Source organism: Panthera pardus, unplaced genomic scaffold, assembly GCF_024362965.1.
Source record: "Panthera pardus isolate Hobbes unplaced genomic scaffold, ASM2436296v1 HiC_scaffold_21, whole genome shotgun sequence".
NCBI lineage: Eukaryota > Metazoa > Chordata > Mammalia > Carnivora > Felidae > Panthera > Panthera pardus.
The window spans coordinates 56,234,141-56,253,503 of NW_026526777.1; the positions used below are offsets into that span (position 1 = coordinate 56,234,141).

The 19,363-nt window shown below is 34.7% G+C and overlaps 1 protein-coding gene across 3 annotated transcripts in view; it reads left to right on the top strand.

The window, feature by feature from the left end:
- The window catches only part of KIFAP3 (kinesin associated protein 3), a 169,472-nt gene that overhangs the window by 15,419 nt on the left and 134,690 nt on the right, over nt 1–19,363 (top strand). For all 3 annotated transcript variants that reach the window (XM_019424467.2, XM_053909306.1, XM_019424478.2), the window contains 4 exons: nt 5,820–5,951; nt 8,733–8,887; nt 10,929–10,984; nt 11,533–11,674. In XM_019424467.2, coding sequence (XP_019280012.2) covers nt 5,820–5,951; nt 8,733–8,887; nt 10,929–10,984; nt 11,533–11,674 — 485 coding nt within the window. The remainder of the gene's footprint in view (nt 1–5,819; nt 5,952–8,732; nt 8,888–10,928; nt 10,985–11,532; nt 11,675–19,363) is intronic.

A 19,363-nucleotide genomic window follows, 5' to 3' on the forward strand; every position in this document is an offset into this window, starting at 1 on the left:
GCGCCCCTGAGAAAGAGAATCTTAAGCAGGCTCCATGCTTAGCATGATGTGATGAGATCATGACCTGAGCTGAAATCAGTAGTTGGATGCTTAACCCACTGAGTCACCCAGGTGCCCAGGACTTATTTATTTTATCACTGGAAATTTGTGCCTTTGATCACCTTCACCTGTTTTCCCAGCTGCCACCCCCCTGCCTTTGGCAACTACCAATATGTTCTGTGTATCTGTGAGTTTGGGTTTGTTTTGTTCTTAGATTACACATACAAATGAGATCATAAAGAATTTGTCTCTCTCTGACTTATTTCGTATAGCATAATGCTCTCAAGGTCTATCCATTTTGTCACAAATGGCAAGATTTTACACATATACACGTACATACACCACATTTTCTTTATGATGGACACTTGGGTTGCTTCTTTGTATTGGCTGTTATAAATAATACTGCAGTGAACATGGGGGTGTGTACTATATATCTCTTAGAATTAGTTCCTTTGGATAAACACTCAGAAATGGGTTTGCTGGATCATATGGTAGGTCTGTGTTCAGTTTTTTGAAAAACCTCTATATGATTTTCCATAGTGGCTGCATTAATTTACATTCCCATCAACAGTGTAGTAGGGTTCCCTTTTCTCCACATTCATGCCAACACTGTCTATTTCTTGTCTTTTTGATAATAGCCATTTTAACAGATATGAGGTGATACCTTATTGTGGTTTTGATTTGCATTTCATTTATGAGTAGAGATATTGAGCATCTTTTCTACCTGTTGGCCATCTGTATGTCTTCTTAGAAAAAAACGCCTATTCACATCCTCTGTTGATTTTTTAACCAGATTGGCATTTTTTCCTTTTTCTTTCTTTTTTTCTTTTTCTTTTTTTTCTATTGAGCTCTGTGATGTCTTTGTATATTTTAGCTATTAACCCATTCTCAGGCATATTATTGCAAATATATTCTCCCACTTAATAAGTTGTATTTTTTTTTTTTTATTTTGCTGGGAAGAAGATATTTAGTTCAGCTTAGGCCCACTTATTTATTTTTGTTTTTACTGCCTTTGCTTTTGGTGTCAAAAAAAACTTGCCAAGATCTATGGTGAGAAGCTTACTGTCCTTATTTTCTTCTAGGAGTTTTATAGTTTTAGGTCTTATGTTCAGCTTTTAATCCATTTTGAATTAATTTTTGTATATGGTGTAAGATAATGGTCCAGTTTCGTTCTTTTTCATGTAGCTGTCCAGTTTTCTAAATGCCATTTATTGAAGAGACTGTCCTTCCCTATTGTGTATTCTTGGCTCCTTTGTTGTGAATTAATTGGCCATATATGTGTCAGTTTATTTCTGGACTATGTATTCTGTTGATATATGTGTCTTTTTTTATGCAAATACCATACTGTTTTGATTACTGTAACTTTGCAATATATTTTGAAACCAGAAAATGTGAGGCCTCTAGCTTTGTTCTTCTTTCTCAAGATTGCTTTGACTATTCAGGGTCTTTTGTGGCTCCATACAAATTTTAGGATTGTTCAATTTCTGTGAAAAAAGGCCATTGGGATTTTGATAGGGGTTGACTTGAATTTGTAGATTGCTTTGGGTGATATGGATATTTTATCAGTATTAATTCTTTCAGTCTATAAACTTGGAATATCTTTTCATTTATTTGTGTTCACTTTCTTTCATCAATATCTTATAGTTTTCAGGGTATAGGTCTTGGTTAAAGACCTTCCTGGTTAATTCTGTGTCTCCCTCTCTATCTGCCCCTCCCCATTCATGCTCTGTCTCTCTCTGTCTCAAAAATAAATAAACATTAAAAAAAAAAAAAAAAGACCTTCTTGGTTAAATTTATTTCTAGATATTTTATTCTTTTTGATGTAATTGTAAATGGGAATATTTTCTTAATTTCTCTTAAGATAGTTCATTATTAGTGTATGGAAATGCAACTGATTTTTAATGTTGGTTTTTTTTAACCTGCAACTTTCTTCAGTTTATTAGCTCCAGTTTTTTTGTGTGTGGGGTCTTTAGAGTTTTCTCTATAATAATATCATGTCATCCACAAATAGTGGCAGTTTTACTTCTTGCTTTCTGATTTGGATGCCTGTTATTTCTTTTTCTTGACAAATTACTCTGGCTAGGGCTTCTAATACTGTGTTGAATAGAAGTAAGAGTGGGCATCCTTGCCTTGTTCCTGGTCTTTGAGGAAAAGCTTTTAGTTTTTCACTGTCGAGTATGATGTTAGCTGTGTATTTATTATATATGGCCTTTATTGTGTTGTGGTACATTCCCTGTATATTCACTTTGTTGGCAGTTTTTATCATAAATGGATATTGAACATTGTCAAATGTTTTTTTGTTTTTTTTGTTTTTTTTTTTTTTATTTATTTTTGGGACAGAGAGAGACAGAGCATGAACGGGGGAGGGGCAGAGAGAGAGGGAGACACAGAATCGGAAACAGGCTCCAGGCTCCGAGCCATCAGCCCAGAGCCTGACGCGGGGCTCGAACTCACGGACCGCGAGATCGTGACCTGGCTGAAGTCGGACGCTTAACCGACTGCGCCACCCAGGCGCCCCCATTGTCAAATGTTTTATGCATCTGTTGAGATAATCGTATGACTTTTATACTTCATTTTGTTAATGTAGTGTATTGATTGATTTCCATTTATTGAACCATCCTTGCATCCCTCAAATAAATCCCACTTGATCATGATGTGTGATGCTTTTAATGTAAACTTGAGTTGGTTTGCTAGTATTTTGTGAAGATTTTTGCATCTGTGTTCCTTTTGGGTATTAGCCTGTAATTTTTTTTTTTTTTTTTTTTTTTTTTTTTTTTTTTTTTTTTGGTGTTCTTGTCTGGTTTTGGTGTAACGGTAATGCTGACCTCATAAAATGAGTTTGTAAGTATTCCCTCCTGTTCTGTTTTTTGGAAGAGTTTGAGAATGATTGTCATTAATTCTTTGAATATTTGGTAGCATTAACCAGTGAAGCAGTTGAGTGTAGACTTTTGTTTATTGGGACATTTTTGATTACTGATTCAGTGGCTTACTAGTAATTGGTCTGTTCATATTTTCTGTTTTTTTATGATTTGATCTTTGCAGATTGTATGGTTTTAGGATTTTACCCATTTCTTCTATGTTGTTACATTTGTCGGTGTATAATTAATTGCTAAGTTTCTTGTGATGCTTTGTATTTCTGTGTGATCAGTTGTGAATGTTTGTTCTTTTGTTTATGACTTTATTTGAGTCCTCTCTCTTTTTTTCTTCGTGACTTTATTCTTTATACAGGTTTTCTTCTTTTTTTAATATTTATTTATTTTGACAGAGAGAGTGCGAATGCATGCATTAGACTGGGGGAGGGGCAGAGAGGGAGACAGAGACAGAATCCCAAGCAGATTCCACGCTGTCATTGCAGAGCCTGAGGTGGGGCTCAGTCTTATGAACTGTGAGATCAGGACCTGAGCCCAAATCCAGAGTCAGATGCTTAACCAACTGAGCCACCCAGGCACCCATAGTAAGTTTTAAATGTGTTACTAAACAGTATAATGAGGGATTAGTTTTAATATATGTATCTTTTTTTTTTTTTTTTAATTTTTTTTTTTCAACGTTTATTTATTTTTGGGACAGAGAGAGACAGAGCATGAACGGGGGAGGGGCAGAGAGAGAGGGAGACACAGAATCGGAAACAGGCTCCAGGCTCTGAGCCATCAGCACAGAGCCTGACGCGGGGCTCGAACTCACGGACCGTGAGATCGTGACCTGGCTGAAGTCGGACGCTTAACCGACTGCGCCACCCAGGCGCCCCTATACGTATCTTATATATTCAGCCACAATGCCAAGGAGAACAGGCAAGGGGTTTATCCATAATTTCCATCAGCCCCCAGGTTATATAAGCAATTAATAACTTGTATTACTCTTATGTAAAGTGCTATTCAGTGTAGTTTCAACCCTACCAAATTGCTACCCTTAATTAAGCCTCTCCTATAAAGAACTTCTAGAGCTGCCACTCTATTATTTATACATGAATTTAAAAAATACCTGAATGTATATGTGCTAAAATTGTAACACTTGGTTTCTTCCAGGTTTTTGAGTTTATTTTTTTCTTTGCAATTTCTGTGTTCTACTTTTCCTATAAAAACATAACTTGCTTTAGTGATAAAGAAGCTATTAAAAAACTTAATGAACATACTTTTTAAAAACACACATGCACACAAAAAAGCAAACAAAAACAAAAACAAGAACGGAGTGGTGAGATTCTTTGATCAATTTGATTTCTTTGAGAAATGCATGATATCAGACCAGAAGACAATTATGCTTTTCTTTACCTGTAGAAGACCGGCTGTGCAAGTGGTGGTAGGGGACTACTCTTAGGATTGCACTTGTGTTTTATCCTTATAATTGTCTTCATTGAATTGGATACAGTGGTTACCCCCTTCTGTATAGGAGATTCGCAACTGGGATTGCTCTCCATCTTAAGAGGAAGCACGGAACTAGTTTGTTCTATAATTAAGATGCTTTCTGTAGTGATTGCTATAGTACATCTTTTTTTTTCTTTTTTCTTTCTTTCATTTTTTTTTAACTCTTCTTAGTTCTTTTGATTCCTGTGATTCCTTTAGTTTTTGATTGCTAGCCTCAGCTTGTACCCATTTATCCTGCCTTTTGGAGTCTATGCCATCCTGTTTAATATATATGTGTGTGTATCTAATTTCCTAATTATTTTTACCGGCCTGCCTGGTTTCTAGCTGCTTTAATTCCTCACAAGCTTTGTTCTGTACATCTTACTGTCAGTGTAGTTGCTGACCTACCTAGACTCCAGCATTGTATTTGATTTCCTACCCTATCTCTATACTTGACTTTTAGTCATGGTCCTAGTACAGATTCCATATTTCATAAATAATTCTGATGAAAAGATCATTTTAAAACTTACATTGAGAATATGCATAATAGGGCATTAATTTCTAACTAAAGAAAGAGCATTGAGTATCTAATCATTGGAATTTTAATTTAAGATATTGTCATATTTCTGTTCCTTCTTGTCAGGCTAAAATATCCTACTAGCCAACTTTGACTATAATGAGAAATTTTTCTTGTTCTCTTTGCTTAATCTCTTTTAATATCACTTGTTTTATCACCTTCTAATGTGGCTAAGTGACAAGTAGTGATTAATTTGTCATTGGTTTACTATAACTAAAGATTCATTGTATAACTTTAGAAGCTTGGGGGATGAGGTATATAGAAACATTCTATGGAAACTACTAATGACATAATTTGAAGATGCAGGACTGTAAAACATAACCTCTTAATGTTTTTTTGTTATGTAATTTGAGTGTGTTTTGAAGATTAGGTACTAATGCTGCAGTGTATATATTTATGTAAAGTGATAGATAATAAATATTGTGGTTTAGATAATTTTGTGTCATTCTGTGAGCCAGTTAATGGGCTAATTGTTAGGCAGTTGTTTTTTTTTTTTTTTTTAATACAAATTTGGGGGCAGCTACTTTATTTTTGAATTACTGATTTTTGTTTGAGGTTCTTCTCTCCAAAACATCTTGTTTTATTCACTTGGAAATTTTCTATAAGCATGATTCTTTGTGTAAATGTATTTTTTCCCAGGTATAGCTATTTATTAAGGTACTTTCTGCAAGATCAAGAAATATGTATAGTACAGAGTTTACAGAGTTGGAGAAAAAGTTATTTTTCGGTCTAAGTCAAAAGTAAATCTAATTTAAATGTGTATGTTAATCCGACCCACATGCCTTTAGAACTAAAAACTAGATAAAAAGCATGGACATTTTGTGAGTTTTTAATCTACCTATGTCTTTTTTTATTTTATATTATAGGAAAGTTAAAGGAGGAAATATTGATGTACATCCATCAGAAAAAGCACTCATTGTTCAGTATGAAGTGGAAGCTACCATTCTTGGAGAGATGGGTGATCCCATGTTGGGAGAACGAAAGGAATGCCAAAAGATGTAAGTTTTCTTCATTGGTGCATAGTTTGAAAGTGGTGAATTTTATATAAACTGTGTAGAAATCTGACGTGATTTAAATCAGCATAGATTACAAATGGTTCGGCCTTCTTCTAGGCATACTTCATCTTAGTGAAGCAGAGACCATATTAAACTATAAATACAGAGTATATTTATTCCAGAGAAGATCATGTTTAGCTAAGCATAGTGGAAAGTTGCTGAAAAATATCATTTCTAATTTATGCCATTTAGTGAATGCATATAATAGAGTATAAACTACTACAACTTGTGAAATCAGAAATAAAAGAGGTTTATATGAGACTTTTTAGCTTAATTTAAGAAATTTCTATTTTAGGGGATCCTCTCTGTATTATTCTTTTTTCCCTGGAGTTGTAGAAGATAGTATGTGTTCCAGAATTCCCAAGTGGGGCATGTACTTTGAATTCATCCCTTCAAAGTCTAGCCCTGTGAAAGATGTTGGTAATGTAATGACTCAATTTTCTGACTCAGTGAATTGAGATTACATCTCTTGACATCCTACACTTTCCTTCCTACTTTTATAATACTTTCAGGAGCCCCTTGGGAACTGGCCTTTTTCATTATTCTATAGTTGTGCTGGTGATTGTCTTGCCCTCCTTTCATAGTATTGTGGAAGTAGAGAAGGTCGGAGATGGCCTAGTGTTCTCTCCCAATCTTCTCCTTCCGTAAAAAAAAAAAAAAAAAAAAAAAGTTGATTTGGGAGCTAAGTAAGAAGATTTTAACTAGTTTAAAAGAGTGTTAGTATGTTTTGGTGATACAGCACCCTGAAAAGTACTGTATTTAATTTTTTTTTAATGTTTTTTTTTTTTTTTTTTTGAGAGAGTGTGAGCGGGGAGGGGCAGAGGGAGACTCACAATCCGAAGTAGGCTCCAGGCTCTGAGCTGTTAGCACAGAGCCCGACATGGGGCTTGCACTCACGGACTGCCAGACCATGACCTGAGCCAAAGTTGGACACTCAACTGACTGAGCCACACAGGCGCTCCCAAAGCACTGTATTTTAAATATATAGCAGTGGTTCTCAACTGGTTGTGATGTTTTTCCCCCAGAGAACATTTGGTAATGCCTGGAAACAGTTTTTGAGGTTGTAACTGGAGGGATCCTATTGACAATGTAGTGGATAGAGGCCAGAGTGCTGCTAAACACCCTAAAATGCACAAGGTCAAAGAATGGTTTGGCTTCAAATTTTAATGGCGCTGTAATTGAGAAACTTTGGTGTATAGCACCCTGAAAAGAAAAGCTGCCTAGTATCTTAGTAAGATCCCTAATCTGTCTTCTTTTTTTGTGTTAGGAAACTAAATTCCACATACAATTCATTGAAATAACTAAGTCCTTGGGGCACCTGGGTGTCTCAATCAGCTGAGTGTCTGACTTTGGCTTAGGTCATGATCTCGCGGTTTGTGGGTTTGAATCCCGCATGGGGCTCTGTGCTGGCAGCTCGGAGCCTGAGCCTGCTTCGGATTCTGTGTCTCCTTCTCTCTCTGCCCACCCCTCCACACCCTCCCCCTGCCTCAAATAAATAAACATTAAAAAAAAATTAAAAGAACTAAGTCTTTGGATAATTCACTAAATTGAAGAAAAATACATATATGCACACATACGTACTTATGTGTCCTCTTACACGTTCTCTCTTCTATTAATGTGTTGTGATTACTGCCTGAGTTTTATACATTTTGGGAGCATGTGAAAATCTCTTTAGATCTTTTCTTTTTATGTTTATTGATTAAAAAAATTTTTTTTAATGCTTATTATTTTTTTTTAATGTTTATTTATTTTTGAGACAGAGAGAGACAGAGTATGAACGGGGGAGGGGCAGAGAGAGAGGGAGACACAGAATCCGAAACAGGCTCCAAGCTCCAAGCTGTCAGCCCAGAGCCGGACGCGGGGCTTGAACTCACGGACCGCGAGATCGTGACCTGAGCCGAAGTCGGATGCTCAACCGACTGAGCCACCCAGGCGCCCTAATGCTTACTTATTTTTGAGAGAGAGACAGAGCATCAACAGGGGAGAGGCGGAGAGAGAGGGAGACACAGAATCCGAAGCAAGCTCCAGGCTCCGAGCTGTCAGCACAGAGCCCATTGTGGGGCTTGAACACATGAACTGTGTTGAGATCATGACCTGAGCTGAAGTCAGACGCTTAACTGACTGAGCCACCCAGGCACCCCTTGAGATCTTATTAATTTGACTTTCAAAGAAAAGCTAGCAGATCAGTCTTTCCTTTTAGAACCTCAGATATCCACATTTCAGGCAAAAGATTTAGTTCTTAGTTCTTTAACACGTATTTGTTTGTTTGAAGTTTACTTTTGAGAAAGAGAGAGAAAGTGAGTGAGGCAGGGCACAGAGAGAGGGAGAGAGAGAGAATCCCAACCAGGTGCTGCACTGCCAGTGCACACCAACCGTGAGATCATGACCTAAGAGAAAATCAAGAGTCGGATGCTTAACCAACTGAGCCACCCATGCGCCCCCTAGAAAGATTATTTTAAAACAAGATTTCTGAATATGCTGTCCTCCCTAGAAGAGTCAGATACAGATTTTATGTTCTTTTTGTTATCTCATTTGTTCAGTTCAAAGAAATCATTTCTTTGCATTTTTCTAAGCCTAATCGTATCTAATACTTTATTATATTTTACTAAAAGAGTCTATGTCAGGTACCTTTCAGTGCTTTGTGAACTATTTATAAGAAGTATTGTTTAAGTTATCACTTACTTTTATAATACCTGAGTTGGAAAATTTCTGATGTGCTCACAGCATTCGTCTTAAGAGTCTCAATGCCAACACGGATATAACTTCCCTGGCCCGGAAGGTGGTTGAAGAATGTAAACTTATCCATCCCTCAAAACTAAATGAGGTAGAACAGCTATTGTACTATCTACAGAATCGCCGTGATTCATTGCCAGGAAAAGGTAAGTAGAATTCCTCACTTTTTAATGTATAACCAGAACTATTTCTATAGTTCGTGCTTTTGATATTTGGTGGTGTTTTTTGTTGTTATTGTTTTATTTTGTTTTGCCAGTGCTGTGCATAAGTAAATGAATGAAAGAATAAACCTATTAGTTTTCTCCGTGCCAGGCTCTGTATTAGATGCTTCCACAAAAAATGATCTGTTTCTATTTCATACTGTGGCATGTGTGTATGTTTGTATGTGTACATTTGTGCTGAAATAAGGAACGAACTCAAATGTCTGTCATATTCTGGAATAATAAAAGGAGAGAATTTGGGGCAAAAAAAACCTATTTTCTCTAACCCAACCAGATTTATATTTTCTAAATTTCTTATTGACAACTTATAATTTGAATAGATTACTAAGTATTTAAATGTTAAAATATGTCATATGCTTTAGACTGTCCTAAAGATACAAGTTATATGAATCTTTCTTAAGAAAATATTACTTTTTTATTCCTTATTGTCTGCATTGTTGCCATTCTTCTACCTTCAATTTCTTCATAAGGAACCAAGTCATTAAAATATTAGAGCTAAGGAATTATTTTTAGAAAATATCATCAAATAATCTAAACCAAATATGAAACGAAATAAAAACACATTTTGCTGGAAAGTCATCTCAGATTATTGAATGGTTAGTTATTCCACTTCATGGTATTGATTAGGTTTACATATCTTTCATCATTGGTGAGTTCTAAAATATGGTACCTTTGAAAAACTTTATAAATGCTTATGTTTTGATTATACTAAATAGAAAAAATGAGAGAAAATTTGTTTTGACTTTTTTTGAATTACTCAGTCTTTTCTCTCCAACCACAGCAAATAAAATGCCTTTTTTCTAATATCACTTTTATTAGTTAATCCTGAATATATTATCTAACATATATTATATGATCAATATATATTTCTGAATGAATTAAGTGATTGTGAATGTATTTATTTAAAAGCAAAAATAAGCAGTTTGAACTTGTATCCAGCTACATAACTGGCACTCAATGTATATTATTAATTATTAATTATTAATAATTAGTGCTATAAGGAAAATTTTATCAAGAAACACTTTTATTAAATGTTTCATGATAGACTATTCCTATTAAGATCCCTGTAAATGATGAGAGAGAACTTCTTCAATAAGTTAAATAAGTTCAAAGTGAGCAAAGTAAATCCCATACTCTTGTAAGGTGTGTATGTACTTATTTTGAGTACAATATAGTGAAAATTGATCTTTCCTAATGCCTAATTAATATAATTCCAAATGCATTTATATTAATATCTTAATAAAGCCTTGCGAGTTTTCAAGGTAGATCAGTCATCTCACCTTCTTCCCCAGAAATTAGATGAATATGAGAAATTTTCATGTCAACATACATGGATAAATCCATTTGAATCAGTCTGTTTATATAGATACTAATGTTTGGAGATGTAAGAAATGCTGTTACCATGTTAAATCCATACTTAACTAAAAAAATTTCCATTTTTCTTTTTAACTTTTTTTACTTGGAATTCACTATTTCAAAACCAGAAACATTGCCCCCCAGAAGTGATTGAAACAAAACAGTAATACTTATTTATGTAATTCATTACTGTAAGTGATTTTTTTCATTTTGTTTTTTCTAATATTCAACTCATTAATGTATCTTTGCTTTATTGATTTCCCTATTCCCACCTTAAATGTGAATCAGGAGGGGACTCTTTTGCTTCTTGTTGGCAAGTCTGGCTATTTACCTCCCAAAAAGTTAACCTAGGAGGAATTAAAATTGCTGCATAACATAACTTTGGGATTATTTCTAGATTTTATTCATATATACTCTCCTTGATATCTCATTATAACAGATTATAGATGCATTTAAAAATTTTTTTATTTATTGGAAAAAGACTATTTCATAAACTAGTCAGTTGTAAGATCCCCAAGTTAGCTATAAACTCAGCTACTGAATATAAAAATTACCCAGAAACTCTAAACACCTAGTTCTTCTCATTTAAAAATAAAAAATCTTTTTACAGAAAAAAAAGAAAAATCGAGCAAGCCTAAAGATCCACCTCCTTTTGAAGGAATGGAGGTAAGACCTAATTCTGATCTAATAGAAAACTGATTGATTGTAAGGTTGTTGCCTTTTCCCATCAATGATTCATGTACTAACATTAAGTAGAGGTGGAAAGTTTATTGAACTTAGAAGCACCTAGAAAAGGTAGATAATGAGTGTTTTATATAGTCAAAAGTTAGTGGCATATTTTTCAGATATAATTTATTTTGATAAGTTTTGAAATGTTTTAAATATTCTTATATTTAAACATATCCAGTGTGTTTTGAAATACTGTTTAACCTATTATAGTAGACACAAATTATTTTGCATTACATTTAGGATGCTTTATATTAATAGACCCAAGTTTAGCGTTTATGTACATCCTATTTTCATGTGGTTTGTAACTACTTTTGTATTGGAGTCCTAACACCCAAAGGTCTAATTTCCTCCTGGCTACTATGAGTCCTTTGAAAACTTGTCTGTCATTAAAAGGGCAATATGTTGACCACACAATATCATTACTTGGCAGTAGCTTTGAGGGACATCATTGTTTTTTAAGAGGACTTCCTCTTCCTTTCTTTCAGATTGATGAAGTGGCTAACATCAATGACATGGATGAATACATTGAGTTACTATATGAAGATATTCCTGATAAAGTTCGGGGTTCTGCTTTGATCTTGCAACTTGCTCGAAATCCTGATAACTTGGAAGAACTACTATTGAATGGTGATTTATATCTATAAATATTAAAAATAGAAAAATTGTTGTAGAATATGTTTCTGAAACTTATTATAATAGAGGACAAAGCTAAAATTTTACCGAACTTAGGAATGCATTTATTTCCTAGACCTTTATTACCATCTTTCTTCTGAAAATTATTTAATTTTTGAGAGCATAACATTAAATATTATCTGAAAAATTCATTTAATTTAAACAACAAATATAAAGCACTAATGGTACTGTGTCTTCTATTCTGGAAGATTTTTATTCTTTCAGTTAGGATACAATGTCAACTTTGTCATTTGCACACATACGTATATACTTTTACTAAATTAGGGTTCCAATATTAGTTTTCTTTCAGTAGCACAGCAAAAAATATATTAATCTCTGTACCTTCATTTAGATTAAATTTTGATCCTCTCCTTTCATTAGATGTGCTAGGTAATTAGAAAAAAAAAGAGATAATGCTCTTAAAACCTTTTTTCTCAGTAATATCCCTATAGAATTATTTTATTTTATTTTATTTTATTTTATTTTATTTTATTTTATTTTATTTTATTTTATTATTTTAAAGTTTATTTGTTTTGAGAGAGCGAGTGCAAATGCAAGCAAGGGAGGGACAGACAGAGATAAAGTTTATTTATTAATTTTGAGAGAGTGAGTGCGAGGAGGGTAGGGGCAGAGAGAGAAGGAGAGAGAATCCCAAGTAGGCTCTGCACTGACAGTACAGAGCTCAATGCAGGGCTCAATCTCACGAACCATGGGATCATTACCTGAGCAGAAACCAGGAGTCAGATGCTTAACCAACTGAGCCAGCCAGGCGCCCCTAGAATTATTTTAAATGTGTGGTTTTCTGACTTTACTTTTGCCAAAATTAAAATATAGAAGATGTCATTATTATCTGATTTCTATCACATGAGGAAGAGTACCTTTTTGTTTGTCGTCATACTCCTTTTATGGAGGCTGCACAGTACACACCAGTACTTGATAACTTGGAAAATATATACAAAAGAACTGTCCAGAAAGTCCTAGAACATTACCAATATTCCAAGTAGAAAATGTGTACATTTTAAGTATTTTCAAAATTATACAACTCATATATTAGTATATTCTTTATAAAGAATTAGAATATTAGTAATTTGATCATTATTATCTGAGTTTGGAGTGCATTCATTCTTCTAGATCTTTTTCATACTTTTTACATATATATATGTATAGGATTTTTTCCTATATTAAAATATAGAGTATTATTTTGTAAGAATTTTTATATTAATAATATTGTACTTACTTCTTGGTAATTTTTTCTCCATACAGTAATATTTTGAGATTACATGCATATAGATACATTATAATCTAATTAATTTTTTAACTATGATTGTTGTTTTTATGAAGCTTTCTATAAGTTTTAGCCATTCCTCTGTTGATTAGTCATTAGATTGTTTCCAGATTTTTCAGTAGGGAATATTGCTTCAGTGAACATCTTTGTACATATCTTCTATATACACAGTATGGGGTTCTTTAGGGTATGTGGACAGAAACAAAGGTCATACATAAATACAGATGATAATGTTTTAAAGGGTATTGCCAAACTGCCTTCCAAAATGGTTGTGCTGCTGTATCCCCAGATCAACAGAATATGAAAGCCATCAAACTTTAAAATTTTTGCCATTGTATTATGGTAATAAACAAGCTCTCTTTCTTTTAAGTTGCATTTGCCTGATTTCTAATGAATTTGCTATCTATCACTAGACTTTTGGAATTTCCACCCTGTGAATTTTGTATTCCTGTCTTAAGTATTTGTGTGTATGTGTATGTGACTGTACATATATTTATATATAAATGTACATATCCTTTTTATATATAATTTAGTACGTAAATTTATATATATCATTTATGTTCTTTCTCTTTTATGTACTTGGAAATGGTTTCTGTCAGTCTGTTGTCTCTTTTTTTTGGTATCATATCCATTTCCATCTGTTTACTTTCACTCTATTTGTGTCTTTGACTCTAAAATGTTTGTATTGTACAAAGTATATAGTTGGATCATGCCCTTTTTTTAATCCATTCTGCCAATCTCTGCGTTTTGATAGGAGAGTTTAGTCTATTTACCATTAATGTAATTACTCATAAAGTGGGATTGTCCTCTAACACTTTGTTTTCTGCATCTTTTATCATTTTTATTCCGTTAACCCTCTATTACTGCCTTCTTTTATGTAAAATGGATATTTTTTAGTATACCATTTTAATCCTTTTCTTGTTCTTTTACTGTGTTTTCCTGAATTATTTTCTGAGTGTTTGCCCTAGGATTACAGTTACTATCTTCTATTAAAATAATTTAGTTCAAATTAATAGTAGGGTTCCAATATTTAATTTTAGCAGCATGCAAAAACCGTGTTCTGACTTACCTCTCTATTCCCTCTCCACTTCTTTGTACTATTATAGTAATGCAAATTACATCATTACACATTACCTGCCTGTCAGCACAGTAATTATTGATGTGTGAATTTTTTAATTAAATAGAAGAAAAGACTGCAATCAAATAATGTTAAGCTGTCATTTTATTTATATAATTACCTTTGCCAGTGCTCTTTATTTCTTTGTGTGGATTTACATTCCTCTCTACTAGTTTTTCATTTAAGCTTGAAGGATTCCCTTTAGTATTTCTTATAGGGAATGCTTACTATCAGCAAATTCTCTAAATTTTTGTTTGCCTAGGAATAAGAATGACTTAATTTCTCCTTGGTGTTTGTGTGCATAGTTTTGCTAGATGTTGAATTCTTGTTTGGCAGTCTTTTTATTTTAGCACTTTTACAATGTTATCCACTGTCTTCATGTCTCCATGGTTTCTGATACGAAATTGGATGTTAATCTCATTAAGGATCCTGTGTAACTCTTGAGCTGCCTTCTTGCTACTTGTAACATTTTCTTTGCATTTGGCTTTTGCCAGTTTGACTATGATGTATTTAGGTGTTTACATCTCTTAGCGTGTCTTCTTGGAGTTTGTGAAACTCCTTGGATCTGCAGATTAATGTTTTTCATCAAACTTTGGAAGTTTGGGGCATTATTTTGTTAAACATTCAAGTATCTCCTTTTTTCTCTCCTTTTGGGAATTCCATGTTAATATGTTTGGTGGTGTCCCATAGGTCTTTGAGGCTCTACTTGCTTTTCATTATTTTTTCTTTCAGTTCCTCAGACTGAGTAATCATAATTGACCTGCCTTTTAATTTGCTGATACTTTCTTTTTCTAGTTCACATCTGCTGTGAAGTCCTTCTAGTGAATTTTTTCATTTCAGATATCTATTGTACTTTGTTAACTCCAGAATTTCTATTTGGTTCATACTTTGTCATTTGTATCTCCTTATTGATATCATTTGGTGAGGCAGCATTCTCGTACCTTCCCATACTTGTCTTTAAATCTTTAGATATGGTTTCCTTTAATTCACTGGATATATTTACAATAGCTTATTTAGTCATATAAGTTCAACATTTGTGCTTCCTCATGGACAATTTCTATTGAATGCTGTGTTTCCTGAATATGAGACATCACGTCCTGTTTTCTTGCATGTCTTGTAGTTTTTATTGTTACGATAATATTGTACTCTCTCCAGAGCTTGTTATTTTTGCTGTTTGTATAATGAGTTTCTTAGATGAATTCTGAAAAGTCTGTGATCTTTGTGCAGCCACTGAAGCTTCTAGTGGCTCAGGTAGTTTAGTGGTAACTAATGATTAGATAGAGATTTTTTATTTTACTTTAATTTTTTTTAATGTTTATTTTTGAGAGAGAGAGAGAGAGAAAAAACACAAGTGGGGGAGGGGTGGAGAGAGAGGGAGACACAAAATCTGAAGCAGGTTCCAGGCCCTGAGCTATCAGCACAGAGCCCGACCTGGGGCTCAAACCCATGGACCGTGGGATCATGTGAGCCAGAGTCAGACACTCAACCAGCTGAGCCACCCAGATGCCCAGGATAGAGATTTTTTAAAATGCCTGGCCCTAAGTGTCCCAGCTTTTGCTAAGTGACTGTGTATGTGTGTATTGGAGCATGTCTTCAGTATTTAAGCAGGTAGTGTACAAGGCTAAGTTAGCCTTTATTTATTTTTTATTTTTTAAATTTATTTAAGTAATCTGTACACCCAAAGTGGGGCTCAAACTCATGACCCTGAGATCAAGAGTCACATACTCTACCAACTGAGTTGCCCAGGCATCCCTAAGGCCTTAGCCTTTAATTCCTGCTTGTACAATGCCTCAGGGTTGGCCAGAGATGAGAGATGAGGTCCTCCTTACGTCTTTTCCTGGTATCAACACATTCCTGCACATGTGCATGGCCTTCTAGATTCTCAGGAATATATTGGAGCTTTTCAAAGACCTTGTGAATCTCTCATTTCCCGGTTTTTCCTTTTTCAAGTTTTTTTGTCAACCTCTTGTTAACCCCAGCTGGCAAGGCTGCTGCGTGCAGTTGCAATGTTGCCACCAGTGGTTTTCAACAAATGCCCTGGGTATAAGGCTGTACAAAGCAATTTCTGAGTCAAGTCAGATAAATGCAAACCCTGGAAATGCAGCAAATATCCAGATATGTCAGATAGTGACAGTTCACTGGAGTGGGGGTTTTCAGGAGTGCCAAATTGTTCTGCCCCCTCCAGTTGCTGCTCTGCTTTTGTTTTTCACAGATACTATATTTGTGATGCTGTTCATTTTCAAGGCTTCTGCAAAGTTGCACAGAGGGGATGTACTTATGGCAAGTAGAAATACCACAGAGTTTACTGGTTCTACTAAGGTTCAGCCATATTTCTTATTGTTGCAAAATGTAGTTCCAGGGTTCTAAAAAGGTTGATTCTGACCATTTTTACCAGTGTTCTCATTCACTTATGGAGGAGTGGATTTTTGGAGGTTCTTACTTTGGTTGTTTCAGAAATCCTTGCCCCTGGAATTTACTTTTCTTAAGTTTATTTATTTATTTTGAGAGAGAGATTGAAAGTGTGAGAGGAGAAGGGCAGAGAGAGAGAGAGAGAGAGAGAAAGAAAATCCCAAGCAGACTCCATGCTGTCAGGCTAGACAGAGCCTGATGCAGGACTTAAAATTAGGAACCATGAGATCATGCCCTGAGCTGGAGTCAAGAGTCAAATGCTTAACTGACTGAGCCATCCCAGGCGCCCCTCATTTTTGTTGTAAGTAGGAGGTAGAGATATAAATTTTTTGCATATTAATAGCCAGTCATTCCAATCTAGTTAATGAGTACCCCTTCTTTCCCCAAAGATTTTAAATGGCCTTTTCTGTTATTTGCCTTCAATTCTTTTATTCATTATATACTTGAAAGCTTATTTTGTGCCATGTCTTGTTCTGATATATTCATTGATATGTTTTAATGCTTTCTTTTTTTTCCATTGATCTATTTGATAATTTCCATGCCAGTACCACACTGTTTGTTATGTTTTGTTTTATATTTTGATTAGAGTTTTAGAATTGGTAAGAGAAATGTTCTGATTTATTGATTTTTTAAAAATAGGTGTTGTTGGTCTTACATGTTTTCTTATATATTATTTTGAGATCACTTTACCATATGCTCTAAAAAATTATAATTAAATTTTAATTATGACTGCATTTAACTTACAGATTAATTTTGGGTTATATTTTGACCTTCATTAGACTTCATAATTTTCTTTTGGCTATTTCTTTATAACCTACGTACAATTCCTATAAGCTGTATTTTTATTGAGACATTTTTCTATTCTATACTAAAGGAGAAAATTGAAATAAAATTTGAAAAATAAATCACTAGCCCTATGCCTAAATTCATGACGTTATAGTACATCATTTTCCAAAGTACAATTAACCCCTGAACAGTGGAGGGGGTGGTGGTTTAGGCATGCCAGCCCCCCCACCCCAGTCAAAAATACACATGTATTTTTTGACTCTTCAGAAACTTATCTGTGTACAGTAATAGAACAGGGCAACACCCTGTTACTTGTCCAACCCCAGGTTAACAAAGCTGAATCCTAGAGTGACACTTGTTTCTTGCTCCTGTACTCAGGAAAGTGGGAAATCTTTTTACACATGGAATCTGAGAGAAGGCGGAGCACCTTTACCTGTCTCTCTAGGTTGCGAGCTCCATCAGAACCCCTTTATGAGGTTCTAACGCAGCTTCTGCTTACAGGAGATGCTGGGAGGTGGTGAGCTGCCGTTCCCTGGAGGTATTGGTTCCCCCCTTTGGAGAGCTTTCAGCACCACGGACAGCACCATCATTGCTGTCCACTCTAAGTCTCAGGCTCCTGCTTGGTGTTCTTGTCCCTAATGTTCTGGACCTGTTACCCTGGGAGGGGGTGAGGGTGGAAGGCAGGTTATTTTGTGATCCTTGGCCAATTCTGGCCAGTGACTGGCCATGCTCCACCACTTCAGCAAGACTCTTTCCCCAGAGCTGGTTCCTTTGCACCTCCCAGTTCAAGACCTCAGTGAACCTAGCTTCCTCACAGATAGTAAATGGGGTGAGAAATGTCAGGAGCAGGCAAGAGCCCTGCTATTCCAGGCTTCTCTGCATCTTTCCTTTGCCTTCCCTTCTGAGTCACTGGGCGACTTCTACCTTATTTTTCAATCATAATATGAAATACATATTTATTGAAAAAAATCCAAATCAAATAAGTATGTTCAAGGGTCAGATGTACATTCTAAGAAATACTGTTTCCTCTGGATTATAGTGATAAAATGCCTTTAGTAATACTGAATTAAACAAAGTTACCAGATGCTTTATTAAGTAGGGCTTTGTGGAACCTTTACATGTTAATGTATATTGCCTACCCATTTACTTTGAACAAATAGTTTTGTTCAAAGCATATGGTATACCAGTGCTCTGCATTGTGAATATGAATAACATTATGAAAATATAGGATTGGAGTGCCTGGGTAGCTCAGTCGGTTAAGCATCCGACTTCAGCTCAGGTCATGATCTCATGGCTCATGAGTTCAAGCCCCGCATCAGGCTTTGTGCGCACAGCTCAGAGCCTGGAACCTGCTTTGAATTCTGTGTCTCTGTCTGTCTCTGCCCCTTCCCTGCTCATGCTCATGCTCTGTCTCTGTCTCTCTCAGAAGTAAATAAACATTTAAAAAATTAAAAAAAAAAGAAAATATAGGGTGGATGTTTTTTAGTTTGAAAAATTCTTCACTAAGTAGATTAATAATACTTGTTTCATAATATGAGTGGTCAAAAAGCACAAATAAATTGAACACTTTCATTACTATAATAAATAATAATGCAGTCCATGAAGTACTGTAGATCCTGAGTACCTATTATAGAAAGTTGAATTATGATATTTATATAACAGGCAGATACTTTGTTTAATGTTTTAATATTTTAAGAATTGGTAAGCCACATAACAGTTCTAATTTGAAACTGGTCTCATTACTTTATGTTTACTTAGCATATGGTAGTTCTCAATCAATTCATTAATTTTTACCTTTCTCAAGATAAAAATCTAGTGAAGATGTTTATTCTACCCTAAAGCTACGTTTGTGGAAGATTTTTTGTTTTATTTATGTTTGTTGGCATTAATTTAACGTATTAAAATAGATTTATTTTTGTGTGTATAAACTTTATTTGGTTATTAATTTGCTTAATGAAGCTAGTGTTAACCTGGTAAACTCATTATTTTTTAGACGTATTCTAGTTTTTTTCCTTCTTCACAAACACATTAAATCAGATGTTAAAAA